The sequence below is a fragment of the Apis cerana genome, linkage group LG7, assembly GCF_029169275.1.
Source record: "Apis cerana isolate GH-2021 linkage group LG7, AcerK_1.0, whole genome shotgun sequence".
Lineage (NCBI taxonomy): Eukaryota > Metazoa > Arthropoda > Insecta > Hymenoptera > Apidae > Apis > Apis cerana.
The window spans coordinates 2,530,202-2,557,141 of record NC_083858.1 but is presented as its reverse complement, the minus strand read 5'-3'; the positions used below and the strand labels follow the sequence as shown (position 1 = coordinate 2,557,141).

The window sequence follows — 26,940 nt, the reverse complement described above, 5'->3', positions numbered from 1 at the left end:
AAGAAAAACCTTAATTGGACACATATTGGACGTACAATGCAAACAATAGAAACAATGGTTACATACGTGAATATGGAAACATGACAAAATATTAAATAGAAAGTATTTGAAAAAAAAAAAAAAGAAAAAAAATAACGTTTATTTCTTCGTTAATTTACAATAACAAAAATTTCTTCGTTTCGTGACTTTTGAATATTTTTTTCCGACTATTACTTTTCGTTATTATTCTTTTCTTCGCAACGTACAAAAGTTTAAATTGTTTATTTATTTTCTTTGTATCTCCGTACAATAGAACAGAATCGATTTTCCGAATTAATTGGGCTAAATTCGTTCGGATTTTTCGGATAATCAATCAGAAAGGATGAATTTGTCGATAACGTCGTGAAGTAAAAATTAAACGCATTTTGGATAATCATTCATGAATAATTAACTTTCGAACGATCGATATTTCATTTTTACTTCGCCAACGAACTGATTTCCGTGTTCCGTTTTATATTTACGTTTTTCACATTTCAAATATTACCACGTGTTTTTTCAATAAACTCGATACATTCCATTTCCTTGGAAACTTTTTTCTAGAAAATAGACAACGATTGTTACTACGATTAAATAACGAGAGAACGTCCTTTTCCCTTTCACTCTTTTCTTTCTCATTTCTCTCTCCACTGGCCAACTTGCCAACTTAAACCGATCACGATCACCTACCGATCAAGCGTATCTAAGAAAATACGAAATATACGCGACAGAAGTTATTCTCTTTCCCCTTTCCTCTTCGCATAAATCGCACAATTTACACACATACAAAGTTCCACGCGGGTTCGAGTTTAAAACGTGCTCTCAATCGTTGCAATCAACGTTTCTCCGACAAGAGTGGAACAACATCGTTTCCATTCTTTCGAAGGGGGGAAAATTCTCTCCCTTTCGCCATTGATGCGAATCACCCTCGAGCTTCGACAATTTCGACCACCAGAATATACATATATTCGCGCGACAATAAAATTACAGTCCGTGCAGAGGCACGTGACTTGGAATGCACCGAGAACCGCATTCTTTCACCGTGCACCACTCTTCTGGCATCCTTCCCTCCCCTCTTCCGCTCCGTCGGTGGCCACCAACAAACCTGGCTTGGCCCATGGCGCAAGCTAATAAATACCAAGCGTCGGCGTGACGTTTTTTTTATTTCTCTTAACAGCCCAGACAAGGTCGAGTAACTGTACATCCCCGATATACTCCGTCGTTGCAACGAGCCCGAGTCCCTTTATCCCGTTTTCCTCGTCGTTTCCTCCCTTCTTTCCTCGCGAACGTAGCGCAGCGATCGATCGAGAGGTTCTATCCCCTTCTCGATTCCTCAGCTTCTTAGGAAAGAAGGGCAAGGCGATACTTGGCGCGTAAAACGGGGGAGGAGAGGTCGGGCGAGACGCGAGGGCAAAAAGGTCGTCGAGATAAGTTAAGCAATTGGCGATAAGTTATCATTATCGTTATCGTGACAGGTCGGTGCGCGTACATTTTGCGGGCGTACGTAGATAAAGAGACAAACGAAATCGAGAAATTCCAAGCCGGAGGAATCCACGCGTGGAGCGGATTGATAAACCCATTGACCAATTCCAAAACCAATAAACCGGCCGAGATAATAAAGGAAACTGTCATCGAGGAGGGACAGAGTTTCTTTATTTTCCGAGTATCGTGATATCGTTTTTGGAAACAACAATAAAAGAATAAAAAAAAATATTCTATCATGCAGGTCCATGAAAGTTCTCCAAGATCCATTAAAAAAGTTGCATGTATATGTATATATCCGCGTGATTTGTTTTCAAGAATACAACAGGGTATAATTAGAAGAACAATAAATCTATACCGGAGCGTGCGAGCGTGGCGCATGCACCGCGCTACGAGCGTGATGCAATTATAAGTTGCCAGCATCATCCCTCCGCCTCGTTCGTATACGGTATACGCGTGTTACTATCCTCCTCCTCCTTCTCCTTCTCCTCCTGTTCGACGAGTGTGGAGCTGACGATAGGAAAGGTCTTGAGCCGCGGCCAAATGTCACGACGAAATCGATCAAACGTCATACACGGATGGCGGAAGAAATTTCCAGCGAGAGATGCGCTGCTATTTAAATTTCGCGAGCGAACGCGTCCGAAAACAAATTGTTGACGCGTGTGCCAATTGCTGGTGGACTCGGCAGGACAAAGTCGAGACGACGGGGGAAAGAATACGAGATATCCATTTTAATAGAAGGAATCGTGTTGCACGAATGCGAATATATTGCATAATTTTTAAGTAAATAAAGGCAAAATTGGATTGCTGGAAATTCGAATATGAGATCAGTTTTAAATGAGTCGTGAAATCGCGTTAAATCGTTAACAGGAAGGTTTTGTTGATGTATTCGAAATTAGATGAACAATTTATTTTGTTTCGCAATAACGCTCATATGTAAATCGTGCTTTCTAATACCGCATAATTATTTTTAATTGATAGAGATTATATCTCCATATATATATATATATAATTTGCCTTTAAAATCAGAAAATTTTAATTATATTCAATCGAGTATCTCATATTTCTACCAATTTGCTATTTCACTTTCTCTTATTACATCATGATCAAAAAACCGAATATTTTAAATCTTGAAATACTATTATAACCGATTATTGTATTATATAATTTATTTTTTTCTTTAATAAATTACAAAATAAACTAAAGTAAATTTCACGCATTGATCATTTGCTATTACTCCACTATTGTACAGAAAAAACGTATTCTTTTTAATATTCTTCTCTCCCTATCTGATCATTGAATTTAATTTATCGATTATTACGTTAAAAAATGAAAAACGCCTCTATTAACTCCGTGCAGCGAGTATTTTAATATAAAATTTAAATTAATTAAATTAAATTATAATAGATAGATATATATTAATTATAAAGCGATAATCTTTTGCGAATTTCAAATATTTAACGTATATTCAATATGGAAGAATTATTAAAATTCCTTCCATTTTCTTTCACTTTGCAACGATCTCACACTTGGATTAATTAGTGGAAATTTCAACTGTATCGCTCTTAATTTAATTCGCATTAAGCGAATTCGAATTACTAACAAAAAAATATTCAAATACATACAGGAACAAAATTATCTCGTCTATACCGAGCACCGCTATCGGTATTTCGATTTTAAGACGTATCATAAACGCGCGAGATGCGCGAAAATACACCAAGAGGACGGATTCCCGAAGCAACCTTGAAGTGATGCGCCGCGCAAACACAGTTCGCTCCGTTTCTCCGTCTTTTCATCTGCCCATCTCTCTCTCTCTCTCTATCTCTCTCCCTTTGTCAAGTACACGAACGACTAACGTTAATGCATACCAAGCGACCGTTTCAAGCACGCGACTACTTCGTTATTTACAATTAAGAAAGAAAGAAAGAAAGAAAGAAAGAAAAAGAGCCAATTCGGCTACGAATTGCATAACAGAGAAAGAGAGACAGAAAGGAAGGAAGGAAGAAAGGAAGAGAGAGAAAGAGACATGGTAACCGAGGAAAGATTCTACGTGGGTTCGCGTAGAAGCTTAATGGCGGAGGTTTGACCTGCTACTATTTACCTCGAAATATTCCGACTCTTCTCAAAGGGAAGATTTTTGAAAAGAGCGGAGGGGGGGAGGGGAAGAATAGACAGCGGACGAAAAGAAAGAAGGGAAGACGAGAGGGGTCCGAGTGTTTGGCTGTTTGTAGAATCTGGGTGAGTGACCTGGGTCCCTGGCGGTTAGTCGCCCGGTCTGCCGGGAACCTGTTCTCCCGACCGTTCCCTCTCTCTCCCTCCCGCTCCTCTTCTCCTCCTCTCTTCCCCGCGCCCGGCAAACCATCTTCTTCGTCCACCGCTCTCCGCGCCCTCTCGCCAAGGCGCACCGCAAACGCTTGAAAACCGTGCAAGCGGGACAAGCGGCCGAGCTTTTCGCGGCATTGTCCGCTGGGTCTAGAATTCGTTCGGGAGTTCGGGGGGAGGGAAGACGGAAAGGCCGTTAGAGGGACACGATCATCTGGGTCGCGGATGATCCGGGTGAAAGTGGTGCGCTAACGGGAACGGTTTCTTTCTCTGCCACACGATGGATAGAAATTATTCCTTTTTCGCAATTATTCCTCGATACGTCTCTCTCTCTCTCTCTCTCCGTTGTCGAGAGGAAGAAGTGGTTTTACAAAACCGTTGAACCAATAATTATCGTGGGAATGGAAGGAAAAATCGGAGGAGTCGGGTGAACACGGTGTCGCGTACGTGCGTACGAATATACGAAAGGTGGTCACGCGATGTGGGTGTTCGGTACAGGTGTCTCTCGGCTCGTCTGGAGATCGTGAGCTCGAAACACGAACGCGTATGTATGTATATATATATTCACCGCGTACGGATTATGCAAGCAAGTCCGCTTTCTACGTTCAGGCTTAGAATCTGGGTCGGACACGAACTCATTGTTTACAACGAGTCGGCGTTGAATAGGCGGGTTGATGCTATGCGACAGCGAGCTACCTTAGGAGTCTACCGAGACTTCTGCAACTGGAACGTATTTCGCACGTTGATGCACGCCTCGAATCCCATCGGGAGGTCACGTTTGTTTCTTTGATTAAATCAACGCTAACTGGATCCCCCATCGATTGCGTATTGTGCGCATGGATAGATCGATTATTCCCACGTTTCTTCTAGCAACAATGTTGCGAACGATAAATTCGATCTCGTTGATTAATTAGAATCCTCGAAAAGCATGCGCTGGCACGCGGTTCACCAGATATTATTGATATCCGTCCTTATTAGGCGAATATTTTCGAGAAATGGTATTTATATTTGAATTTGAAGTTTAATTTATTTTTATACGAAAGACGAGGTGAATAATTTTACTAATTTACAGCTTGCAATTTAGCAGCTCAAGCATTCACGCTCTTCGAAATAACATAAATCTAAACGATTTTTTTGTTTTTTATTTTAGGATTAGATAAAAAGATTGGCTCGATCCAATGATTTTAGAAAAATTATTATCTATTTTATATATGAAATCAGAGTTTGTTACGACGTTAATGAAACGTTTGTATTTATTAAGTTTCTGTATCTTTGCTGGGAAAATGATGTACGCGTAATAATTAAAAGAGAAGTGAACATTCTGATAATTTTTGTTGAGAATATTCGTCGTTTGTTCAGCGTTTCTTCAATTTATATGGAAATTGTAACAAAAGTAATTGTTTCAGCAAATAATAATACAAATAAAGGAAATTTAACGAAATACGAGAAAAGGTTTTCGAAATAAACAATGTTGCCTTTAAACGTTATATATAATCGAGTTACATTTTGCAGGATATTTAATGTGTTGCGGAAAATTTGTGAATATAATATTAACAATAATGTTATATCAGCAATTTATCATGCAATTATTAAAATAAGTATTCTTTCATAATCGAATGAAATGACAAAATTTTCTTGGCAAAAAAATTTTCACGATATGACATTCCTATAAAAAATATCGTAATTTTCTAAAACGAAAAGTACTACGAATATAAAATAAGTATAAATATTAAATCAGTGTATTATAAAACAAATATAAAAAAAATTTATACATTATGAAGAACGGTAAGAAGAAAAAATGATAGTTTAAATAAATATTGAATAGAAATAAATATTTGACTGACAAAAATCTTGAAAAAAAAAATGAATTCAAAAAATAAATATTATTTTTTAAAAATATTTACAATTATCCAATATTTTTTTTATATTTCTTTGTTAACAGTAAATAAAAGTTATTTTTATTCATCACTTTCATTTAATATTTCTACGCGTTTCGTACTATTTTGCGTTTCAAAAAGCGCATAATTTATTAAAAATCAAAAAACGAAAAAACCAATCGCTGTCTGTCTTATCTATTCCAAGTAGCGAATGAAAATCTTCATAATTCTTAATATCTAGGACAGTTTCTCAACCATTTCCGGTTATCAACACACCAGATAAATAAAATTTCTCAACCGTTTTCACGTCAGAATAATGTAAAATTATTGTAATAGATTTTCGCGGTGAATCATAATTTCTAGGACGAAAATTTTTATTTAAATACTAGAATTCATTTCTACACTTATTAAAATATCTTTATATATATATTTTTTTTATTTAAGAAGAAAAATAAAAATAATATTCCGCAACTAAGGCAAATACCGATTCTTCTTCGTTGTCTTCATTTTTCACCTCTACGAATTGCACTTCTCATTTTCACAAATATCAACAGGCCAAATATCTTTACAAGTTTGAACAAAATTTTAATAAAATCTCCATCGATAGCATTGTGGTATGATCGAGGAATAATAATGTGGACGATAATTTATATCGATACAGACTCATGGACGATCATTAACGATTCTAATAATCAATATATCCTTTTCGCTCGATTATTTAAAAGTTCATTAAAACACGACAAAAGTGTGTGACGGATCACGCGGGATTGTCCGGCGTGTCTTTGTTCCGTGAGAATAAAATATCCTCGAAACTGCAACTCTGAACCGAACAGGATTGTTTCAGGGAGGCGAAAACGAGCAAAAATGAGCGACCGAGAGCCATTGTCCGCTCGCGTTACAATTCATCATTTCACCGAAAGAGCTTCATCATTTTTCATTTTCGAATTTTTAGTATCACCGTGAACGGAAAATCCGGCGAGATTATTCCTTCAAAATCTGACTTCGACACTTTTCCACCAATTTCCACTGCCTCTCCGCTCTTTTTCGCTACTTTGTTTGAAAAAAAAAAAATAATAATAAAACGAATCCTGCCATTCGTGTAATATACGGCAGAGAATAGAAGAAAAGAGCTGACGATATTAAATAATTCTGATTATTATTGTTGTGTGCTTGCGAAATATAATAATCTTAAACTCATTTTCTCGAAGGAATTTTTTAAAATTACACAAGGAGAATAAATTAGATTCATTTTTATTACGGTTTTCAGTCGAGGCTGTAATTGTTGCAATTGTTAAAATTTTCATGCGATTAAAAACACAAAATGATTATCGTCGTGTACATTTTTCTTTGTCGCTTTGTACTTTAATAATTATAAAATAACGCTCTAATTCGTAATCACACATTACGCTACAAAACTTCCTTCTAAACTATTGCCATTCGATTCTAACATCACGCAATATAATTTATGATAACATATTACTAACATTTAACGTAATAAAAATATAAATTTGAATTGAACACGAGAAATAATAAATTTTATCTCTATCCTTATTTTCTTTTTTTTTAAATAAACACGATCCATTCTCTTACTCATCTCCATTCCATATTACTAGCACGAACCGAAAAATACAGATCTCGCCAAACTATAAATACATAATATCTATTTCCAATTTACTGGACGAAAGAGTAGGAAATCTCGCCAGAGTAACTGGAAAAATAAAATTGTCCCCCAACCTCCATACTTTCCCTGTTAGAATCGCTTTCCACGAAGAAAAAAAAAGGAAATTTCACACGTTGAAATCCCATGTACACGCCCGTCTTTCCGGAGTCCCGAACGGAGCGCAAGTAGAACGGCCGACTCACCACCAACTCGGCTGTGGTTTTCGCGCGAAAGAAAGTCGCGTGGGCGCGCGACGGTTGCATAACGTCGGGCGAGTATCAACAGTCGGGCAAACAGAGCGAAATATTTCCTCGATCGGTGAGCAGAATCTGTCCATCGAAACGCGGCGACACGGCGGAGGAGTGGGGATGTGTAAGACGCGCGAAGACGGGGATCGACTGTTGGATAAGCGCATCGAACCGTATCATCTTCTAACCGCGGCCGTTGCACCCGGATTTTAATATTAGAATGGGCAGGATATAATGATAGGGCCCTCGAAATAAACGTCCACGATCGGTTTCGACGTCAATCATTACGGTCGAATATTTGCACAGCGAAATTGATACTCTCCTCGGGTGAAACGTGACGCGAAATTTCACGCGGTTCCGCCGCGTTCGATTCGAGGTCGTTGCACCACATACGCGCTGATCCATGCGTTTCCAATTCGTAGATTTGTTGCGCGTCGTTACTTCGGATATTGTACACTCGCGGATTTCCAAGATCGTGCGTACACGATTTTCCATCGAATTTTTAATTTTAGTTATATATCGTTGTTGGATAGATGAGATTACAAGATTTTTGGAATTCAATTAGGCGTCTGGGAATGGAGAATGAATTTTGTATCAAATATGTTACGATTGATTTCCCTTTTGAATTTATTAATATGAATAATAGGACGTTCAATAAAAGTGCATTTCATTTTTATGGTAATTAAATTTTCCAAATAAAAGATTCTTATAAGCTACTTGCAGATAAATGTATACCTCGGATGTCTCGAAGTGAATGAATTTTAAATTTCTCTGATTAATGAAAATATACTGATGTTTATTAAGACACTCGCGGATTTCCAAGATCGTGAGTACACGATTTTCCATCGAATTTTTAATTTTAGTTATATATCGTTGTTGGATAAATGAGATTACAAGATTTTTTTGGAATTCAATTAGGCGTCTGGGAATGGAGAATGAATTTTGTATCAAATACGTTACGATTGATTTCCCTTCTGAATTTATTAATATGAATAATAATTATATATAACCATAGGACGTTCAATAAAAGTGCATTTCATTTTTATGGTAATTAAGTTTTCCAAATAAAAGATTCTTATAAGCTACTTGCAGATAAATGTATACTATGACGTTTATTAAGACAATGCATTTAAATACAATAATTTTTATATACAGAATCAAAAATTTTGCTATTTAACTTCGTATCGATTGTCCATTATTTCTTAATTTCCATCCATTTTGCACAAAGTCGTATTTTTGCTAATTTCTGTTACATGACTAGTTATTGTAACGCCCAACGATTAATGTGATGTAATCTTTATTACGTCGTCTTTGAAACCATTAAAGGTTAGGTAATATATCAGATTAAGCTGACGTCAGTAACATTTAATCGATTCAGTTATAATGTAATATTATTGATAATAAAAATTGAGAATAAAACACAATAGTTTGAAATGTAACTACTAATACACAGAGATAATACACGAAAAAGGAAAAAGAAAAGTAACTTCGCTCTTGGAAGAAAGATTTCCTATTAGATAATCGAAGAGTGGAGAATCATAGTGATGTACACTCGATCGATGGAAAATGGAACTTCAACACACCAGTATACAGTATAATATAATAATTTATATGCCTCTAGGATTCCAATCGAATTTCAGATAACAGATAAATTCTTACAATTTTTTTTACAGAAAATCTTTTAATCGACCAGCTACTTCGTTTTTAGTCCAAATCGACTAATTAAAATCGACCAAGTTAATAAACCAAGTTTTCGAGAAACATTTTCAGAATAATTCTTAAACGAACCACCAAAAGAAGTCGCAAAGAAGATCACCTCCACGCGATAATAAGAGAGCAATAATGCGCGGCAAGCTGGTGAAAAAGACAAAAAGAAAAAAAAAGAAAAACATAGGAAACGAACAATTTCCCTTCTCCCCGTTTAGCGAATAAAGCTCGTTAGCTCGGCTCGGTCGAACGGTCAGGCGATCTCCTTAACGAGTTGAGCGAACCATATCGCTATGTATACGAGGCGAGGAGAGTTTCTTTCCAACCGGGGAGTTTTGGAATCATCCGGTCGAGTCGATCCTCTGAGCAGCAGAGTGTGAGGGTAAAGGAGGAGGCTCCTCCTGGCCCACGCGACTCCTAGAAATAACATCTTCGGCCGACCCCATGGCTAATGATACCGACTACACTCTTTTGAACCCGTAAAGGGCAAAGCGAATTCCGCCGTTCGTTCGTTCGTTCCACCTTCGCCTCGCTTTGAAGGAACCTTATTAAACTTGCGCATAATTCCCCCCACACGTGCCACTTTCCAATAGCCGCGAGATAATAATATCGAAACGTTCACTACACTTGTCGTATTTTATGTTTTACATTCTTATTTTTAGACGGAACGAAGAAGAATGAATCAGACGTTCTTTCTCTTCTTCTTTTTCCTTCCTTGAGCGAGGCGAAGCTGCGACGGCAGCCGCTGTATTCCTCCGTTTCATTGCGTCTTAAGGTGAATGGAATTCTTCCATAAAGAAGAGGCGAGGCGAGAGGGAAGGGGGAGCGTTGGGGAAGGAGGACGAAGAAAATCTCGGTCTTTCCACGGGCAGAGTTCTCTCCTTGGCTTTCCTTCGAATTCCTCTCGGCAAATGGAGCATAAATTACGAAAGACCTCGGCTTTTATCTCTTTTCGAGGAGGATGTAATCGCGCGGGTGAGGTTGCAGAACACCCGTCCATCCTTCGTTTTATTACTCCTCCCCCCCTCGTTTCGATCTGGAAAATTTCGAAACGAACCACGCCTCGAACGGCATAGGTGAGGACACGCTCTTGTTACCTCGGTACGCAGCTGCAAATTCCCTGCACTTTACCCTAGGATTTCCATCTTCTTTTCCACCTTTCATTCCTTCGAAAGTGTTAGTTTTTACCGCGCGAATTGAATTTAAAAAAATTTACTTACTCACTGGGGATTGATTGTAACGACAGAAGGTAAATTTTCAAGTCTCTTGCACGGTATCAAGGACCGAGACGAATATAAAAATGTTCCGTCGTAAATAGGTCGAAGCAACTCCCCTCTTCCTCGTCTCGAGGAGCGAGCTGGTGGAACCGACCAGCTTTTTCGTGCACCTGCCACGTCCACGGGGAAGCACCGTTATGCAGCACGTACGAGGCGCATCGACGTGCACGAATCTCCTGGAATACGTGTTCCAGAGAAAGAAGAAGAAGAAGAAGAAGAAGGAGAAGAAGAGGGGGGATACCCGATCAGCCCAAAATTATTGCCAACTCCGTACCCCAAAATTTGCGGTCGATGAGTTACGTACAAGTCCCGAACCTAACACTTTCCAGTAATTTCCGACAGTTAGACAGTTCCTTTTTCTCCAAGATTACGCCGTGGAGTCAGCTGTTTTCGGCGAACCGTAAAGAAATCGTTGGAATACTCCCTGCGTGGGAAACGTTTTCTCTTTCTCTTTTCCTTTTTTTCGTTATTTCGATTGCGCAATCGCTTTGGACGACGATGATTCTTGACGAAGGTGAAAAGAGAGATATTTAAATAAGCGGCATATGATTAAACGTAATGGCGTATTTTTCCATTTTCTTTTTTTCTCAATATTACTTTGGATTTATTATAATTTTAAATTAATGTATTCTATTTTTAAAAACACTATTTAATTATCTTCTTGCTCTTTATGCAGATACGTCTCGTTCACTCGAATGACGCAATGAGATTCGTATCTTTTTCTAATAAATTATTAATTTTTTTACGTCCAATATGTAATCGTTCGAAAAAGAGAAAAGAGGAAAAGTATTCGTTTCGTTAGACAGGATCTGTTGTCGTAGGAGAATGGAATATATATCAGGGATTGAAATAATATTCGGAATAATATCGAAAAGAATATCATTATCGCGGATTGTACGTAACACACGTGTTTTATAATAGTTATTACGATATTATCTTTTAATGTTAAGTTTAACATTCTTTTTTTTTTTTTAAGCGAACATTAAAGAAATATAAATTCTATGTATTTCAGAATCAATTTATTCGATTATTTTCAATGTTCAACGAGAAGTTGGTGGCACGATTCTCGAGAAGAGTTTCTCAGTTGAGCAAATAATTTCGTTCTATTTTGTTACGTATGTTATCTCCAATAAAAAAATTCCAGTTTTGTTATTTTTTTTTTAATACATATAACGCACCACGATTTAAAAATATCTCCATATGTTTGTCGTTTAGCCAAGAACCTGTCGACCAGTACATTTTTATTATCTTATGATAACCGAAGTTAAATTTATATTATAGAAAATGTTTATTTAGTTGTCAAGTTCCGATATACGTCATATTTACGGATTAAGAAAATACCGATTATTTTGAAATATTTTTAATAATAAAATTTGAGTAAATATTTTCTATTCCGACAACTAATTATTTTATTTCAATTAATCATTTAAACTTAAATAAATTAATTCGACTGATCGATACTCGATTAATGATAATTTTCTTTACGTTTTTGCGAATCAATCAATTCTCAAGATTAAATTTTACAAAAATATTATAAAAATACTTTCTTTCCCGATATAAATATATATTTATTATTTTCCATTGATTATATAAATTTAATTTGAATTCACGATACGGACAACGAATGCATAAAATGGTATAATTAAAATTCACAATGAATTAATTAAATCCTAATCAAAATCTCGAAACGTCGGAACAAAGGATATTCTCCATTCACGTGGAGATCAAATTCCTGCGAAACAATTTTTCCATCCAATTAAACGCATTGAGACCTTTCTTCCTAGGAGGAGGTAGACGATATCTAAGACAAAGATGCGTTCTCTTACTTTCGCTCGAATCGGTGTATCGCCACTTTCGGATGATAAAACGATATTACGTGCGCACATACGATATCTCGTCTCAAATTGATACGACATTCGTTTAATTTTTCATGTGGAAATTATGCCGCAAAATGTAATAACGTGAAGAAAATGATGGCACACGTGTGAAAAAACAGACGAGATATTTAAGAATAATGATTTCTGACGTATTTTCACTCCGCCGAGTCTGAATTTTTAATCAGTAAAAATTGTTTATCATATTCGGTTTGAGAGATAAATGGATAGAAAAATATTGATTTTTTACATATCGAGGAATATTGCAAAGAAAACAATTTTTTTCCAACATCTTCGTTAATTTCCCGGCACAGTGTTATTCTCGTAAAATTAAATTTGACTTATCATCTTTCGAGACTCTCTTTCGCCAAGATATACTTAACAGTTTGAAATTATTCTATTTTTAACGCGTATGAATAAAAACTTGTTGCAAAGTATTTGTCTTAATATTTGAAGAGCCGTAAGAACACATTTTCACTCTATTAGTCTTCCACTTGAAGAAAATAAACTAAGAATCTTCATACTCGTTCCTTTCTTGTCGTCAATACGTTAAAAATAGAATAACTCGAAAACGGTATATCTCTATATTGCAATAAATTGTTTCCTTTGGAATAAAATACATAAAAAAAATTCTCAACAAAACTGTTGATCTACTTAATACGTAAGTAAAACATAAATTCGTAGGGAAAAATTTGACGTTTCTTCTACATCGCTCACCATCGCCGATAGATAACGAAATTTTAAATTTTATAATTCACAGAGATCGCTTATTTCGTTAATTCTATTTAGACACCTCGTGTTTACTTCCCTTTGCTTTCGAAGGATCATGTATGTTACGAGTACGCGTATCATACGTGTATACGTTTGAATTAATCTCGAAAGACAATCGTAACGCGTATACATATATCGCACAGTGGATGACTGTAGCTTGGACGATACGCAAAGTACAGAATCTATTGTTTATCGACCAAGCCAGAACCATGTCATTTTTAAGGAAGGAGAAAGCGAACGCGACGACGAGCAATTCGCATTCAATGACCTCGGACCGCGGCTCGATGCCAGAGCAGCGAATGACCTCCGACTGGCAAATAGTAAACAGATGTCAACTAAATTCACCGCAAAGACCAGATACCCGTTGGCGCCGCTATGGATTCGCAGACGAATTCGATCGGAGTAACCTTTTGAACGGTTCGAGCAATTTCATAATTTCACGGTTTCTGAATATTCCATCTCTAATAGGCTTGTGAATGTTTCGATTAACACGTATTACGAGTATTTGGAATGCGTGCAATAATCTGCGCGATTAATCGATGCTTAAAGTGTTTAGAACACTTGAGACTAATGCGAGATCTTGAAATGGTAATGGCAACAGTTCGTTTTCACTCGTTTTTTCTTTCCTTTTTTTTTAATAAAAGCGTAATAAATGAAACATTCAAATACAAAGATTGAATGAAAGGTAACGATTTTATGAATCATTAATTATTGATGATAACTTGGCATTTTTATCGTCCATTTAATAAATAAAGGCTTATTTTATATATAGAGGTTATGTCATATTCTATGATAATTTTCTATTTTGTTGTAATTATATACATGTTGTATTTGAATACGTATGTAGATAATATATATTGTTAAAATAATCTCGCGTGAAAAGTTGTATTATCTCATATATGTATATATGTATTTCTTTCTTTCAAATCTTATAAAATTAACGAAAGGAATTGGGTAATTATTAATTTAATTTTAAAAAATTTAAAAGATTTAAATTTAAAAGTTTAAAAATTATTTTAGTCTATCGCTCATTGAGGTACTTTGATACTGTTAATTATTGCATTATTTCCGCAATCCTTACACGTGCGTCGATGCGAAATAATTACGTATGTAATATGTTTGAATGTAGAGAATCGTATCTAAAATATTTTATTCCATCCATTATACTATGTATATTTGACTACTAAATTATATTTAAATTCAAATTGAATGGCGGAGAAAATTAATGTTGCTTTTTCGCGAACAAAACAATTTCACCGATCGTACGATAGGTTCTGATTGAAATGAAATATTAATGTTTGCGTTAATAATATTATAAATGTTAAATATTGGAATTAAAATTTCATTTCGAGCTTAGGCATGTACTTCGATAAATGAAATATTTACGTTTTCGTTTCGATTTCTATAATTTTTGCAATGCTCGTTTAAAGAAACTTTGTAGAAGAGAAATAATTCGCGAAAATTTTCAGCTGAGTCGTGTCAAACAACAGCTTGAATTAAGAATTTTGTACATTTAACTACGTGTATCAAACAATGGATATTAAGAATGGCACTTTTCGAAACTTTGTCCTATTTTTGTAGAACCCTAAAAGTAAAAAATATATATTTAAATAATTTACGAAAAAATATTGAAAAAATATCGTAATGATATGAATTTATTTTTATTCGACTAATTGATCCAATGATTCGAAATGAATGGGAAAAATAATTAATGTCGCTTTTCCGCGATTGAAACAATTTTATCAATCGTTTATATTCAGACTTTACACTCTTTGATTACTTTAATTGGTTAAATTTCATTAATATAAATATCGTACGAAAGAAAAATAAAAATTTTAATTTTTTATCATAAAAATGATTACAATCGCCATTGGCTAGTAATTTATTAAAACTTTTTACCTTAGTTTTTTACGAAATAAAATAAAGAAAAAAATAAGCATTCTAGATTTCGAGATTTTTGAGTTTCTAGAATTCGAGTTTCGCCAATCTAAAAAACTAATCGTCTCTAATAAATATTAAATTTCAAGTTAAAAGTAACTATTCTAAAAACGGATGTAACAAAATTTGAATTTCAATTTTGAATTTCGAAATCTTTCCGAATTCCTGTTCGAATCAAAATCATTATTACAAAAAATAACTTTACACATTAATAAAAAACGGATGAATGGAAAATCTAATCGAATTATTATCAAAACTATAATCCAACTTGAGCGTTTCACTTTAAATAAACGCTATTCGTGATAAAGAGTAATCCATAAGAGAAGAATCCCTTAAGAACTAAATTATTTCATTTCACGTATTCATAATAATATTATACGTAATATTTAAATAAATTTTACATATAATCAAAATTGATATAATTAAGAGATTAAATGATATTTTTTAATTCATATAAACTGGAGATAATTAATTAATTTTAAAATTACAATGTTTATAATTTCTAATCTAAAAATTTTTTTTTTTCTTCAATTATTAAATGACATAAAAAAAATTCGTGGTGCATGTTTCAAAACATTTCCAACAAACGTCTTATAAAAACAATGTATAAAAACATTTTGTTCACACAACTAAAGTAACATAATTCGAGAAACATTTGGCTTTTATTTCGGTTTCAAGGCTATAGTTGTTGCTAGCAACAAGTTGTCCATACACAAGACACTTTGTTCCAAACTGCGAACGTTGGCTGAAGAAGACTTGTGTTCCTTGCAACAAGACAAAATTTTTCACTTTTCATTTCACTTTTATTATATTACACACAATATTATTTCACTCATTTCCTCCTGCATTTTTTACATCTCATTTAATTTTTATACGAAAAGATCTATTCCAAGATCTATCCTATCTACTATTCTAATTAACTTAATAAATCAATCTCATTGTTCTGAATATTTTACATATGTACGTAATATAATTATTATCGATATAGATATTTGCTGGAAAGAGAAGAATCTTGGGCGAACGATGGACGACAAGCAACGATTTTTTGAAAAAAACATGGAATATTAATAAAAATATTTCTCGTTGTTGATGATGAAGACGTAGTTAAATAATAATCAAAACATCATGTATACACAATGAAATATAAAAACGTATTTATTCTTTGCGAACGTACAAAAAAATCTATTTTTTCTAAACAAGATCGATTAAAAAAAAAAATGATGTACATACATTGTTCAAGTTTGAAATGAGAGAATCATGACTTTTGGTCAGGCTTAATTGACAAAAACCAATTGCGTACCTCTCGTGTTTTGCGACGTATGCATATGTACCGACAACGTCCTCGAAATCTGAAATAGTTATGACTTCGCGATAACAGAAAAAAAAAGCTCTCAGGTACGATAGCTTATGTAATCTGATAGTGCTTTATCCTAGCTTCTTTCCATTTCGCCTCGTAATTTTGTTTTGGCATCGATTTCACAAAGTTGTCCTTATCCTATCGCCTATCAACAGTTTCTTAATGAATCTTGAACGTATGATAATAACAATCGAAACATAGTTTCCCGCGAAAAATGACGCAAGGATTTTCTGCTTCTGGTAAATACCAGTTTTAAAAGCGATTATGTTGATATTAATCTAAATGAGACACGACCAATGTTGTTAATGACTGTCTATTTAAATATGGTTTAATGAAAAATTCAATATTATTTTCTTATTTTGAAAAACGAAAAGACAATATAATATTCGAATAAATGCGTAAAAGGAGTGATGTTTTCGATTGAATTTTTAAAATGTCGTTTATTTAAATTCGCATAAATTTATTTTTAAGTTCATACTTTGTATAAAGTTTAATTAATTTATCTGTTTTAAATAATTTATTTTGATTTTGGTGAAAATAAATTCGCATGATTGAACTTTCAAAAAAAAAAAGAAAAAAAAAAAAGAAAAAAGAAATGCAAACAAAAATATTGCATTATGCAAAATTTAAATGAGATAAAAAAGAAATTTATGTTGCAGAACAATTTTTTTTAATTATAAATTTTACTTATTATATACGAAAAAACAGGCTTATTTAATTTAGAAAATTTAATTTACAAAACAAATTACAAAATAAAAAAAAATTTATTAAAATTCGTAAAAGATTTATGTATAATAATTTTTAATTGCGTTTAAAAAATAAATTTTCATCATCTGTACGAATGTCTCCTAAAATAATATTTCCTCGTATCCTATATTTGCCAATGAGCAGATGTTTTCATTGTCTGAAACCTCTTAGACATTGCTATAACTTCAAACTTCGTTGGATTTTTCCAATTTACTTTTCTTTATAAGATAAATAGATTTCATATAAAGCTCATATATCGAAATCGAAATTACAAGAAAGTTATTTGTTACGTGTTAATTGATAATAAAACAGGGAAAAATGATTTATAAATAAATTTGGCGAAGTTTAAGAGAATCGAATACATAGGATTAAACGTAGAATCGAAAATTTTCACATTTTAAAATTAGATTATTTATTAACCTCTTTCTGAATTTTATATAAAAATAAACAAAGAAGAAAAAATTTATAAATAATTTTAGAGACAATCAAAAAAACATTTATCGAATATGTAAAAAAAGTAACGATTCCCCATAAAATTATACAAATTATAATTAATTTTGTAAAATATTATTTCTGCTTTTTGATTGACATTTTATATTAACTTTTGATTTTGAATAATTTCTATCCAGATTCTATCTTTTTCAATTATAAAACATATTTTGAATCAAAAATCAAATGAAATAATTATATTATTTTTAACTTATTATATTTGTCCAATTTCATACGAATCTCTCTAGAAATAATTTTGATCAAATATCTCTTAACATAATGTATAATTATAATATTAAATATTAATAATTGAAACGATATTAAAATGACAAGAGAAAGAAACAGATGAAACTATGAAATTTTCCTTGAATTTAATTCGTAAATCGGAATGTAAATAAGACAATAATAATGCCTCTGATGACGATTCTTTGTATGATTCCAAATAAATATATAATTAAAGAATAAAATAAATGTTACGAAAGAATATGTGTTTATACTATCATTTTCGTCATAAAGTTTAAAATAATTTATGAAATAAAAATTTTTTTCAAATACTCAGTTGCCATCTTTCGACAGAACTTTCACTGTCATTGCATATCGTAAGAAAAGAATGTTTAAATATTAAATAAAAACTTGTCGAGTATCGATCGCAAAAAAGACGTGTTAAATAAGATCCTTTCGATATTAAAAAGGAGCGCAGATTTCTCGAATTGAGGTGAACAAGATTGTAGAACGCTAAGTTCGAATGTTCGAAAGGTCGGTCGCTAATGTAAACAGAAACAGCGTGTCGCGCGCACGATGCCAGATATGCCGCATGCACCGAACCAAAGTTATTCTGCGTAGACTGAACGTGTTTCTAAACTGATTATAGAATTAATTAAAGGAAGAACGTGTTTCGTCCGATGATACTCACCTGAAGATCATGACAGCTGTTATCCCTGTGACTGGCAGCACGAATTACCCCCGCACGCCACCCCCACTCACTAATCTTATTCACCTTTAGCTTGGTGAAACCACTCACCGAGAGAAACCTCTTTCCCACGATCTCTTCGCGAAACTTGTACGCCATATTATGGATCGGCAACCGCGGCGTGTCGAATCCGCGAATTCGGATCGCCAGCCGGGTCTTCCAATCACCCTTTCTCCTTCTCCTCTATAAGTTTACTTCTTCTTCTCACTCTGTCTTTCTCTCCCTCTCTCTCTCTTTCTTTCTTTCTCTCTCTCTCTCTCTTCTTCTACCTCTATCTCTATTTCTATCTTGCTATTCTTCCCTCTCACTCTCACACTCTCTCCCTCTCTTTCTCTCTATCTCGCTTTCTCTCTCCCCCACGAACTGTGCCGTTCTCTTTTCCTCTATTCCGATCCTCCAGCGAGCGTGCCTCTCCCCCAAAAAAGAAAACCCCACGTAGCACTGAACCGTAGAGAAGAACAATCGAGCACCGATCACCACTTCGTTATTTTTCACCAAAACACAACAAAAGCACAGTCACTCAAATCTCTTCTCTTCGTGATCACGACGGGCCAATAAACAACAGGGCCATGAGGCGCGCACGATCCTCTTTTCCTTTCTCTCTTTCTTCTCTCTTCCTTGGACGGTCGGCCACCAGCAGCAGCAGCCACTCCTTGCTCCTACATACGTGCGTCTGGACACTGGACACCGTACACCGAAAACTTTCGGCGACCGTTCCAAACATACACACTTCGCTCTTTGACACCTTCTCCTCCTTTCCTTGTTTTTTTTTTTTTTCCTTTTCCTCCGTCGCGCACCACGCAGCCGATCTTTCCCTTTTACAGTCCGCTCCACCTGCACGTCCGTCGTCGTTGTCGTCTCTCCGATGATGTCCCCCGCGCCGACAGGATTTCGCCTGCTCTCGCCACGTCCAGGACACGGAACGAGAGGCACTTTAAACTTCCGGCCGCACACCGTGTATACTGGACACACACTGCTCGGTTGACGGTAACGGTGGCAGCGCGGTAACCAAGCACTCCGAACGGTACCAGTGTGAACGTGAGAGTGACACACACATGACCGGCCAGTGATATCGCGTAGCGCGCACTGCGGGCGGACGGCAGGGAGGCACGGCTCCTTCCCGCGACTCCTACCCTCTCCCCCGCTTCACGGCTCGACCTCCCGCCATCCTCCTCTACCCTCGAACACCCCCAGGCTCCCGCCTGCTCCGACGTTCGCGCCGACGCTCCCGCCCCACCCCACCGCTCACTCAACCAAGCAACCGTGCCGCGCGCTACACCGCACCGCGCCGCGTCGCCACCAATCCCCCCCTCTCTATCTTCCACTATTTTTCCTCTTTTAGCCACACATCTCACCCTTCTCTCTCGTTGCCATCCACTCATCTTTTCTGCTTTCTTCGCTTCTTTTCTCTCCTCTTCTCCTTTCATCTCGTCTTCTCTCATCTTTTCTCCTCTTCTCCTCTCTGCCCTTTTCTCTTATCTCTTCTTCTCCTCTCTACTCTTTCCTTTTATCTCTTCTTCTTCTTCTCTTCTCACCTCTTTTCTCTTCGTCTTACCACCATCACAGTGGTCGTTCTCTTGCATTGCTGCAACCTATGGCACGAGCGTGGGGTGAGGAACTCTAGGGCCGTAACACCAACTCCGAAGAAATACAAGGGGCCGCAATTCTTGGTGGGATGGGATGAAACGTCGATTCAAGGATCGTATTACGGGGACAGGATCTGGAGACCAGGCGCCTTCTTCTGTTGCTATTCAATTTTCTAAATATAATTTTGGTATGAAGAATATAAATAAGAGAAGCGTAACTTAGCGATTCTTTCAAACTTTCTTATGTTCGTTTGATTATTGTCCTTGTATAATATACTTTTTTTTTTTTTTTTTAAATAAAAAATGAACCAAGGTGCATGTAGTCTATTATTATCAGTCGCGACACGCATCGCTATTCTTAATACAAAAAAATTGCTCTCTCATCGATCATTACCGCTCGATTTATTTGTCGGTGCAGGGCCAGTGGTCTGGAAACCGTTCCTTTACATTAGAAATTCATTTGGATGTATCTTTATAATAATTTCGATGAATGGCATAATTTTAACTATGCTTTAAAACAAGTATACATGACAAATGTACGTATGATGAATATAATATATTAAAAAATAAAAGTCTTGCGTCTTAGAAGAATTTTCGTATGTAAGATATTTATACATTTAACAAATTTATATTAAAACAATTAAAATAAAATGTATTCAATGATTTTGATATTTTCTTGTTTCTATAAATATGTTTTAATACGTTTTAATCTTTTGTTAATAATGAATTCTGTATTTTACGAATTATATGAATTTCTGTATTATATGAATTTATCATTTTTTTTATTATGTATCGTTTGTTATTTTTTATTCATTCAATATTCTATTATATAAGAATGGTAACGGTATTATATAAGAATGTATTAAAATCTCAACACAAAATTTTCCGATAATTGTTCGTATCGTATCTTTTTAATTTATATGTAATTTTGAACATTTATATAACAATATTGAACTAAAAATTGATATTAAATTAAATAAAATCACTTCGTTCGTGTTTATATCGTTTAAAATTTAATAAACTTTAAAACTAAACCATGATATACATGAATCTTATTGATTATAATGTTTTTACTATTTGATTTTTACTATCATTATTAAAATAACGTTAAATATTTAATTTCTACGTCAAAATAAATTAATGTTCGCTAACGATATTTAAAAATACCTAACGTCTATACAGCCCTGCAGTCACGTGACGAAAACACGACGTGACGTCACACGCGCAGCAGCAGCCAGCTGCCAGTCCAACATGGTTGACCTGTGAGCAGTGGTGTTACAAACGGCCGTCCGCATTAATTGCTCGTTTCTTTCGATCGCGCGTTACTTGTACAGCGTTAAAAATCGTTAATATGATATCTTCGATCGTCTCGCGACTTGTCATGTGAGTATTTAAATTCCCAGTAATGGAAAGACGAGAAAATAGTGTGAACAAAAATTCAGTTACGCCTGGATTCTCGCCATCGTTAACTCAGGATTATTCGATTCCGTTTGTCAATTTATAATTCAATTTAATTTTGTCCTCTCTCCGTCTCCACTCAATACGATATTATCTTTGCCTACGTCTTTTACTGTTCGCTCCGAAAAGTAAATTGTGTAACGGTCTGAACGTCTAATAGTCGCTATCCTTTTTTGTTTCATCCCTTTTTGACAAAAAAATTGTAAAGGGTGTCTCGTTGACATGGTCATGTAATGCGAATTGTATCAAAGGTGCAGTGTTCCTAGTGAAAAGCTATACGACAATTCACGAATCTGTTTCGGACGTGAAGAAATTATGTCACCGCGTCGTCGCAACACGGCTCCAAGAAAGATTTCCATGTTTGGTTACAAATTCTACAACGAAGTCTAACCAATTGCGGTTACATTTGAAAATTGTCACAGTCGCACAAACGAGGTATCGATTTATTGCTGAAATTAATTCAAGGCGATACTGATATTTCTGTGTCAAGGCATTTGAAAAACCTTGGTCTGTGAAGGTAAGAGGAAATCTGTACATTTCATATTAGGGAAACGAAAAAAGTAATCTCGTTTAAGAAGGATACATCGATTTACTTTACGCGTAGAAATTTAATTTAAAAAAAGATCGTCCCATTTATTTATGTATTTGCATAAATAATTATAATACAATGGAACGAATTGCGTGTTAACGAAAGCATATAATTTTATTCTCGAAATGCCTATATCGCTTACTTACATTATCAAGCTTTGTAATGCAAACCTAACCTAACTCCGTCACTCGTGAGTCCTAACAGTAGGCGCCTACCCCACCATTATGGACGTATACTCGTGTTACGACACCTTGCGCATAAAAATTTATCGAGGATTCAAAATTTCTAATTTCGAATTTAGATGTAAAAATTTATATAGGGAGGAAAAATATTATTGGAGTTTTATAACGGCCGACTCGAAGTTTCTTAGCCTCAATCGATTTTTCGTATTAGCACCTCGTACACCGATTTAAAGCTATGAAAGAGCTTGTTCAAACCTGTTTGGACACGTTCCACGATCTGAATCGATGCTCTTTTATTCCTCTGGTCTTTGTTCTTTGTACTCATTTTCTACATACGTCATATCAAATGTTTAAAAATAGTCGAATGCACTCGATGAAGGACAAAATCCACTCCCTTAGATCAACGATAAAGAAACACGGCATAAAATCTTTTAGGCCATAATCGATATTATTCCCAGTGTCAACTGATCAATCGCATCAAATCGCTACGTAACAAAGAAATACAAATATTGACACGTTTATCTTATCTATTATATTTTTTTAATTATTTCTCAGCTACTTTATGTTCTCATTTTTTCTGATTCTTATCTTTAATAAATATTTATATAGTTTCTTTTGGAAACCATATAGGCAAAATGGTTTAAACCAAAATAAGATTTTTATTTGGAAATTTAACCCAAATAGATCTAGAAAATAAAACGAATTGATCGAATTGAAATTAATATTGCGAATATCGAATTTATCGATTTACGTCGGAGTTTCGCATAGTTAGCTAAGTCATCACAGATGAACGACTGACCAAGCATCAGCTGATTGGGAACTACGTCACAATGATAGGAAGTCGTTCCACCGTGGCGTCGCGCCTTCTCTTGTTAGGGAGCACGTTTTGTTTACGGAGTTCGCAAACTTGTGCCGCCGATAACATACACACACACACACACACATACACACACGCGCCGTTAACAGTCTTGCTGAGACATGACTCACACCCGTTGTGCTTGACAATAAATTGAAACAAGCTGGAGAAACATTGATTCCAGATCGAGCACAAGGCAAGCTTCTTAAAATTTCAACCGGTTATTCTTTTGATCCATTCTGCGATAAAGTATTAGAATCTTACTTAAAAGATTTAACGATGTTTCCATAAATTATCTATTGTAATTATAACGAGAATTTATAACGTATAGGAATACGAAAAATGAAAGCGATAAAAAAATCAATACAACGGCAATACAAAAAGTAGTGGAAAGAAAAAGAATATGGAATAATACCAAAAAAAAAAAAAAAAGAACAAAGAATGAGTCATATTATATATATATATATCTATGTATATGTATAAACAAGAATTATACATATATTATAATATAAAGGAATAGAAACCAAGTTTCTATTATACAAGTGAAAATATGTCGAATAAATTTAGAAATCCTTCGCGTGAAACTTTGTCTAAATTTCTATTACGATGCGTATGAATTTTATTTATACGAATAAAATTTTTTTGCTGAAATGCCTATATATAATCCGAATATTAAACTTTTATTAGCATCGAATCATCGTTGAATGTTATTTGATATCCTTATAAAATGATATTCTATTATCTATTCTATATCTCATACCTTTGATGCAAAATAAATTAATTTATCAAACAGTAAACAATTATTGCGCTTGGAAAATCGTGAAAATAGTGAAAATATGAATTTTTTTTTTAATCGAAGCTAATGAGAAAAATTAGATGGAATTTACACGAATTTGCTCGATAGGTTCTGAAAATTTCACAGGCTATCCCAATTTTGGACGTGAAAACAATTCGAATTACTAATAATAATAATTAGAAAAAAAAAAAAAGGGAACAATAGATTCTCTATTGCCGTATGGTTCATTCATTTGTGCATCGCGATGTACCTCGACCAATGTTTCGCTTCTCGTTAATGTCACGAAATGTTATCCCACTTTTATTATATCGCTTAAGAAGCATGACTCACGTGTGTTTAATAGTCTTTGTATACACGAACCATTGTCTTTTTGCCGCGTTTAAAACACACGAGTTCAGTTTCCTTTCACCTCGTCAACGCGTACTATCTCGCGCCCATGTCGAATGACTAAGAACCTTTGTCTCTTTCTTTCGCCTCCTCTACGTCATTCCTAATCATTATTAATTTTCTTGTGGCCGATGAATAAAGATAGATATTCATCGTGTTATTTCCATCAATAGCTCATCGTCAAGTTTCGCAATTTAAAAGAACGGAATAAAATAGAGGGGAGCTCGTAGGCAGAGATCGCAATTTTTTCGATCCAAATTTTATTCATTCTCAAATTCCCCTTAACTCCGTCTCAAAAAGCGTCCCAGGAGCGGGGCGGATCTTGGGTGAAAGGAAGTCTGCGGAAGGAAACGGGGGTAAACCAAGGGATGCTTTCTTGGTAGACCAGAGGAACGTCGGTCGGTCGTTGGATCGATGCCCGGTTGGCAACAGGAGGGTGGTTCTGCCGGCGGTGTGTGCGAGCAAGGACGTTCGTGCGGCACTCTCATTCCCTCTTCCTCCACCCTTTCTCCCCTCCCTCTTTTTTCTCTTCTCATCTCCTTCTTTCCCTCCCTTCTCCCTCCTCGTTTATTATTATTATTATTCTTGTTCTCCGTTACAGCTGTGCAGCAAGGGGTGGCACGATTCTCCTTCACGCGGTTTCCCCGGTGAATCGATATTTCGTTTCAGAGGAGAGATCTCGCATTAACCTTTCCGCTGTGTTGCACGCGCCACAAGCGTCTGACGGCTCTCTTCGCCACCTAACCAGTCATAGGAGGGGTTGGCTGTTGCTTGTTTATTTTCCCTTCCTGCTCTCCAAATACCGATGAAACCGTTATATACTCTTTCGACGAAAAATATTTCTATTGGAAATTATTTAGAAATTATCTCTATTCGCTTCGCCGAAATTTTAGTGTTTCATTCTTGAGAAAAAAAGGAAAATAATGAATAAACAAAGGAGGGCTGCGATTAATTTTTGTAAAAGTTACAGCAACCAGGTCGAGATAAAACCTATCGACTCTCCCCCTTTTTTTCTTCCTCCACGCGACACATTCATTCTATTTACCTAGCTTTTCTGTTTCATTCCCTGACCTATATTTCCGATGTTACTGAAAGGCATCTCATTTTCTATGGATGCAAACGGTTGCTCTTGCCGGTGTGGTCGATTCGTACGCGAAACATCGCCGCATTTCTTCGTGGTTCCCGATTCTATTTGCATAGAATCGCGTGCGAGAGTGTTGCTCGCGCTTTTAGCAAGACAATTCTTCGAGGTTGGGTTGCTTCTGTAGATCAAGAAAAAAAAAAGAAGGAGAAGAAAGGACAGGGAGGAAAAATTCGAATGAAAAACTGTTGTTCCGCGAGACGAACTAGACATTGTAACGTCGTAAATGATATTGTTAGTTTGCTGGATTATTTGAAATGGTAGTTGATATTTTACTTTATCAAATATGTCGTAGTTTCGAAGGATTGTTATCGTTGCTTTTAATAATTTGTAATAATAGAAATTTAAATTAGAAATCCACGAGTGTCTAATCAACGAGTATTAAGAAGGATGTTTGAAAAGAGGCTGATTTCAAAGAGTAAAATTTGGAATGTTTGTTGCACAAAAGAAAGAGATTTTCATTTTTGATATAGAAATACATGGTTTAGCATACAAAACTGTGGAATAAAAGGAAAAAAATTGAACGAATAACTTTACCAAACTTTGTGAGATGTATTTGGATAAAAATAAGCGAATTTTTTATTTTTTCTAGACAAAATCAACGCAAAATCAGATAAATAGAAATTCGATAATATGACACGGTATAACAGTATACAATATTTGAGAAAGAACAAACATCACGAAAATTTCAAATTTCACCTCTTCTAGATCTTTCTTTTTTTTTTTTTTTTTAAATTTATTTGTGGATTAATTTATCTTTGAATGAATTCATTGAAATTCATTTTATTATTTATTAAAAAAAATTCAAATTCTTAAAATCAATTCATTATTTTACTTAAAATTTTTAATTTTAATTTTAAAAAGGAATATATCTACCCACTAAATAAAAATATTAATGGCTAATCCGAAAATAATGTAATATTTACTCATATTTTAATTATTACAAATTAAGAATATTGAGATTTCCATTTTACGTTATCTTATCATCTTCCCTTCGTGACTGCTTATAATCATCGAGTAAATTGCTGGCCTGCAATAAATTCCATGTATCATAATTTTTTTAGGCACACCGTTATTTAAATATCTATTTCTTAAATATTGACGTAAATACTATTTTTGCGTGTTATCGAAGCATCGTCCTTTCTTCGTTTTTACCACACATTAGTTTTCCTGGTGACAATGCGATGATATTTCACGATTCGAAACAATTA

At 35.0% G+C, this 26,940-nt stretch overlaps 2 protein-coding genes across 11 annotated transcripts in view; one reads left to right on the top strand and one right to left on the bottom strand.

Annotated features, from left to right (window-relative positions):
• The window catches only part of LOC107998431 (serine/arginine repetitive matrix protein 2), a 234,111-nt gene extending 212,578 nt beyond the window's left edge, over positions 1-21,533 (bottom strand). For all 6 annotated transcript variants that reach the window (XM_062077623.1, XM_062077626.1, XM_062077625.1 and 3 more), the window contains exon 1: positions 18,678-21,533. In XM_062077623.1, coding sequence (XP_061933607.1) covers positions 18,678-18,833 — 156 coding nt within the window. In that variant the 5' untranslated portion in view covers positions 18,834-21,533. The remainder of the gene's footprint in view (positions 1-18,677) is intronic.
• A 31-nt stretch (positions 21,534-21,564) lies between these two features.
• Positions 21,565-26,940, top strand: part of LOC107998457 (receptor expression-enhancing protein 2) — a 31,539-nt gene continuing 26,163 nt past the window's right edge. For 2 of the 5 annotated variants that reach the window (XM_062077644.1, XM_062077639.1), the window contains exon 1: positions 21,565-21,703. Coding sequence is in view for 2 of the 5 variants with exons in the window: in XM_062077640.1 (XP_061933624.1) it covers positions 21,672-21,703 (32 nt within the window). In the remaining 3 variants the exon portion in view is untranslated. Of the gene's footprint in view, positions 21,704-22,155; positions 22,296-26,940 lie in introns of those variants that run through there. The other 3 variants (XM_062077640.1, XM_062077636.1, XM_062077645.1) reach the window with 2 other exon arrangements.